The sequence below is a fragment of the Poecilia formosa genome, unplaced genomic scaffold (genome assembly GCF_000485575.1).
Source record: "Poecilia formosa unplaced genomic scaffold, Poecilia_formosa-5.1.2 Scaffold3, whole genome shotgun sequence".
In the NCBI taxonomy this organism is placed as follows: Eukaryota; Metazoa; Chordata; class Actinopteri; order Cyprinodontiformes; family Poeciliidae; genus Poecilia; species Poecilia formosa.
In genome coordinates this window covers 5,330,238-5,335,533 of record NW_006799942.1, presented here as the reverse complement: position 1 = coordinate 5,335,533, position 5,296 = coordinate 5,330,238, and the positions used below count along the sequence as shown (strand labels likewise).

General features: G+C 36.2%; 2 protein-coding genes across 4 annotated transcripts in view; one reads left to right on the top strand and one right to left on the bottom strand.

Moving 5' to 3' along the window:
• The first annotated feature begins 1,346 nt into the window (after nt 1–1,346).
• On the top strand, nt 1,347–2,306 carry LOC103141149 (alpha-crystallin B chain). Its single transcript, XM_007556629.2, has 3 exons — nt 1,347–1,621; nt 1,825–1,947; nt 2,022–2,306. Exons 1-3 carry the CDS (start codon nt 1,442–1,444, stop codon nt 2,211–2,213), a joined length of 495 nt encoding a protein of 164 aa, XP_007556691.1. The 5' UTR covers nt 1,347–1,441; the 3' UTR covers nt 2,214–2,306.
• Nucleotides 2,307–3,490: 1,184 nt separating this feature from the next.
• The window catches only part of mia (MIA SH3 domain containing), a 10,880-nt gene continuing 9,074 nt past the window's right edge, over nt 3,491–5,296 (bottom strand). For 2 of the 3 annotated variants that reach the window (XM_016673891.1, XM_016673890.1), the window contains 2 exons: nt 4,948–5,081; nt 3,491–4,206 (listed from right to left, as the gene is read on the bottom strand). In XM_016673891.1, the coding sequence (XP_016529377.1) occupies nt 3,847–4,206; nt 4,948–5,081 (494 nt within the window). In that variant the 3' untranslated portion in view covers nt 3,491–3,846. The remainder of the gene's footprint in view (nt 4,207–4,947; nt 5,082–5,296) is intronic. The other variant, XM_007556598.2, reaches the window with a different exon arrangement.

The window sequence follows — 5,296 nt, the reverse complement described above, 5'->3', positions numbered from 1 at the left end:
GCAACCATTGGTAGGCAGGAAGTTGAACAACCGAAACCTCTTTTTGTCTTTCTACTAATTAATTACTTTTAAACAAACTTCTAAAATAATATGTAGTTAATTAATTACGTATAAATGTAATGTAATTCATTTATTAAATACATTTTACGCCCAAAGTGGATCATGAAGGTTTTTGGTAAAATCACGCTTAAGTATATTTTTATAAATGTGTGACATTAAGTACTTTTCTTTCTGATTTTACGTATATTTACTGGAAATTGAGATTTGTTTGATCTCGAAATCAATTTATTTTGTAAATATTTAAATATTAGTTGGATCTGTCAGATGCTTGTTAGAACTGTTGGGCAGCTTAGTGTATTGTTTTGATTTCAGAGTCAAGGGTCATATTTTAGTTCTGTGTTGATTGACAACTAAAGGCTGGATCATTTTACCCATACAACAGCTTATGTTGTCAATCCAAAAAGGATTAAAATGATTATGATTAAAATGTGTTGATAAAATTAGACTACTAATTTAAAATATACAGATTAAAAGAGAGATCACCAATCTTATAATCTCCAATACATTAACACAATTTTCCAATGTGGATGATTGTGTCAAAATTACTCAATAGCGATGTAAAAAAAAAAATCTGACTTGCTGCCAGGGGCGGCACAAATATTTATTAGGTTAAGGGGTAATATTAGCTTGGTTCAATAACTTTTTCACACAAGGTCAGGTATGTCTGGATAGCTTTCTTTCCATTAATAAATAAAATAATGATTTAAAAACTTTGTTTTCTATAGAGATTACTGTTTTCATTTTTTCTCTTTTTGAGCAGAAACATTTAAGTAGACAAACAAGCTAAAATAGAAGAAATGTGTAAGAAGACAAATAACGTTTACTTGGAACATCCAATGGGAAAGCAATTTTTTAAATCTGAGCTCATGGCAAAACTTTACGCAGATAAAGTCTCACCTAATGCTGTCCCATACACACTCATCAGTTTCCATTCAACACCACATCCACTCCACACATAGATCTAAGCTTTTGGCACATGGCGCACCACTGGCTAAAGCTCTGTAAGCTATTCGCCAAACAAACTCTCGAACATTGGGCAGCGGTATTTCCTGGGGCATAAGCTTGGAGGTATCAGCAATATTCCCAGCCAGTGTCCCGTCATGGCTGAGAGATAGAAACACGGTGTCGGGGGCAGAGTGTGAGACAACAATCAGACAGAGGAAACAGTCAGGGGGAAGAAGGGACAAACAGTTGACATCATTGTTCCAGAGAGATCAGCCTGTTGGCACAGTTTCGCTGCCAGTGATGGCATGGGAGGTTAGGGAGGCTTGGATGGGCTGGGAGGGGAAGGCCTATAAATTCAGTGTAGGACTGGAGAGTTGCACCCATCTTAAGCCAAGTTAGACCAGCTTTGAGCTTAAAACCTTCTCTGACTTCCACTATGGATATTCCCATTCAGTACCCCTGGTACCGTCGCGCCTTCCAAAGCCGGTTTTCTGACCTCTCCTTGGCAGAACCTCTTGCTGACTGGCCACTGGTGTGGCCCTTCTCCTGGTCCTTCCCCTGGATGCGACCTTCATTTATGCGCTGGTTCAACTGGCCGGAAAATGGACACAGTGAGGTACAGTGCTGTTTGGTTCACCTTTTGATGGTACTTCAAGCCTTTGTGTTTCACAGTCACATTTGTGAGATTTGTTGTTTAAATTAGAATTCTAAGTGCTTAAGTTGAAATCAGAAACACCATTAACTTTCTAACCTGAATTGAAATTGCACTGAGGAAAAAAAACAACAACATCTTACTACTTCTAACAAATTTCTGCACAGATGCGGATGGAAAAGGACCGCTTCGTTATTTATCTGGATGTGAAGCATTTCTCCCCCGACGAGCTGTCCGTCAATCTTAGCGACGAGTTCATCACGGTGCACGCTAAGCACGAGGACAGACAGGTCAGGAGAGATTGCAGGGATTTGCAGAAACTGCAAGCTGCAACTTTTCTAACACTGACTAATTCTGCTTTCAGGATGATCACGGCTTTGTGTCAAGAGAGTTTCTGAGGAAGTACAGGCTTCCATCTGGCGTGTTAGGGGCCGACATCACCTCCAATCTGTCATCTGATGGAGTGCTAACAATCACGGCGCCTCGGCCATGTCTTGGGCCAGACCGCAACATTCCCATCTCATTTGAAGATGGCTCACAGAAGCAAAAAATGTAGAGTGACCTGGCAGCCCTGATACTGATTAAGTACTAACCCACCACTACTTGTTTATATGTTGGCATTTTGGTTAACATAATACGTCAGACAATTAAAAAAAAATGCAAGCATAACCTGCTGACTTCCAACTTACAATCACAGATGGATTTAGAACATGGTAACCTCTGGAAAAAATTGGATCCTGCATAAACATTTAACATTACATGTGAGTTTCGTTTGCACAATATTAAGCTCCAGAGAATAAATGTTCTTATCATAGGCCTATCTTTGACAAATTATAGCCATGCATTTATCTAAAATTACCAAATATATTCCTTTCCTTTACCTGGTGTGTGAATAATAGACAAAGTCTGAGAAAGCTTTGCATTTAGGAGACCAAACTCTAAAAAGTTGGATGGAGGGGAAAATAGCCTAGACAGCTTAAAATGTTCTTGTCTAAGACTATTATTGTCAGACTTATTAACAAAATGCCAGCTGTGCTCTCTTTTCAGTGGGATATGGTGCTGGTTTCTGTAAGTGAAGAGATACAGGATCAATGGGAGCATTTGATTGCTTTTTTTGGTCATTCAAAATGCCACCAGAGGATTTAAGGCCAAGATTGTATGGAATGGAAAAAGCAACAGATGGAGAATAACAGGTGTAGGTCGCAGTGTAAAGGATGAGCACAAGAGGCACTTTTTTTCTTCAGATATCTATATGTGCTGTTTTTGACAGTGAGTACATTTTTACTTGTAAACCCAACGCTCTACTATTACTGTTAAACCGGCTATAGCCTCTGGCATATTAACGCAGAAAACCATATTTAGAATAAATATTGAAACTCAAATTTGTGTTGTCATTTTTTTTTCTTTGTTCTGTTGAAAGTATAATTTCACACCACAACAGAAGCTGAAAAGTCAAGTTATTTTATTGTTTAGGCCCCAAAACATTCATGACAATTAAAAAGCTATTTAAAAAAAATCAATAAATCAACCTCAAAGATGTGGAAAACATTTTATTTGTTGTTTTGCAAATTATTACACAATCAAAAAAAACAAACAAACAAAAAACCTGAATGACAGCCAAATAGTAAAAGTTGACCTTGTCTTGGAAAAATTATTTAAATCCCACTTTCCTGCATATACTGTATGTCTAAGCATAACACAGTTAAAACAAAAAAAACCAAACACATTTATTTAAAAGATGTATGTTTCACCATCATATCATGCTACAATAAATAATAGGCAGAATATTCAGGTGAAATCTCTTGCCAAGCTCAACCTAAAAAAAAATAAACTTTTTTACAGTTTTTGTTGAAATGTTTATTATCTGTAAAACTGAAAGTATGAAAAGCCAAAGTGTCACAGATAGCATAAGTAGGAGAACTATCTTCTAAATAATTCAAGATGAAGATGATTACATGTTTAAATACAGATAAGATTTATTTAATTTTGACAGAAAATCCGATTAAATTCTAAGTCATGTTGTGTAAAGTAAATCTCACTTAAATACCAAATAACAAGAACACAGAAAAAAGAGCCCAAGTTTGATATATAACAGGAACAGGAAAATATCTCTACCTCGAAATCAAAGATCAGCAATCAAAGCATATAGTTGACAAAGTTATCAGAATACAATTTCTGACACCCATAAATCATTTCATGATTTTTAAAAACGTATTCAGAGACAAGCTAACATGGATTAGACCATAATTGTGTGTTAAGGAAAGCTGTTCCATATTGTTGTTTTCTCTGTGTGTCCGTTCAGCATCAGTTGCAGTAGAAATCCCAGTTCTGGGTAAAAAAAAAAAATGAAAGCAGTGAAAATACAAGAATAAAATAGAAACAGCTTGATAATAGTTCAACTTATTTGTAAATATGCACAGAACTGTTGGTTCACTTACGGTAGTTTTGACTTCTGTGGTTGCTGGCATGAGAGCATGTGTTTCCTCCACAACGCTGCTGGGGAAGTGACCAATCCGAGCCTCCTGTTCTCCATAATATGTGTTTTGTACCTGCAGTAGTAAAGTATCTAGATTAGAGCTTCTCAATCTTTTTTACTGTAGCTTAATAAACTTCAAGATGGCTGAACAACACCATCTTTAGAGACATTTTAATGCAGTTAAACAACAGGACAGTTCACACACTTAAAATCTATTGTTGATGATTGTTACTTTGTTTTATAGTTTTTACTTACAGTTTGGAGTTACATGGTTTGTAGCAGATGTGCCTTATAAAATGAGTACAACATAATCCATTATACCATTACCAGAAAGTTTTTCTTGTTTACCATGGAAGTTGCTACGTTGATTTATTCCTCCTGGAACTTGCATGTATTTACTTAAGACAAGGCTTGAGTAGAAAGATATTTTCAGCCAGTATTTGCTTTGCTGTTCTTAGCTGCGCTGAGGCTGATTAAGGTGAACCTGTTACAGCTGTACGCTGTGACTGGATCATTCGAAAGTAGCAAAGAAAAAAAAAAAAAAAAATCAGTGGTATTTTTTATTTATCTACCAGATTCTAAATAAAGAAGCCTTTTTCTATTTCAAGCTAACTTCACACCCAGCAGATTTGATTACCTTGCATGTGACGTTTTTTTAAAGGGTTGAAGCAAAAATTAGGTTATGTGGTATTTTATATTGATCAGTCACACAATAAACTTCTGCAGTGTTTGTGGTTTTAATGTTATTAATTTTGCAAAGCACTGTATATTATGGTCATAATAAATTTTTCTAACATTATTCTTCTTTACTCACACTGCCAGCCCAGAAGAGATTCCCTCTGTCTTTCAGCATTGCATAAACATAGACGAGTTGCCCCTGTTGGATGGGGATGAACCTGCAGTCTCCAGGGTAGTAGTCCTGAAGTGCCCGGGCTATGAGGATCGGATCTGTGTGAGAACATAGTTTAGCATTTGTAAGGGCATGAATGACTGTGTAAGTCTTTTAATTGTTGTGCAGCTCAGAAGATCATCATAAGTTTAGTCAGCACAGTAATTACATTTAAAAAGTAAAATCTGTATATTATTTATATTTCTGACACACTGGGTTATATTTCAAGTGTTTATTTCTGTTAACTTTGATGATTAAGGGCTACTGCAAAAAT

Coding starts and splice junctions, on each gene's coding strand:
- LOC103141149 (XM_007556629.2), top strand. CDS start 1,442: ATGGATATTCCCATTCAGTACCCCTGGTACCGTCGCGCCTTCCAAAGC. Junction 1,622..1,824: donor CGGAAAATGGACACAGTGAG/GTACAGTGCTGT, acceptor ATTTCTGCACAG/ATGCGGATGGAAAAGGACCG. Junction 1,948..2,021: donor CTAAGCACGAGGACAGACAG/GTCAGGAGAGAT, acceptor TTCTGCTTTCAG/GATGATCACGGCTTTGTGTC.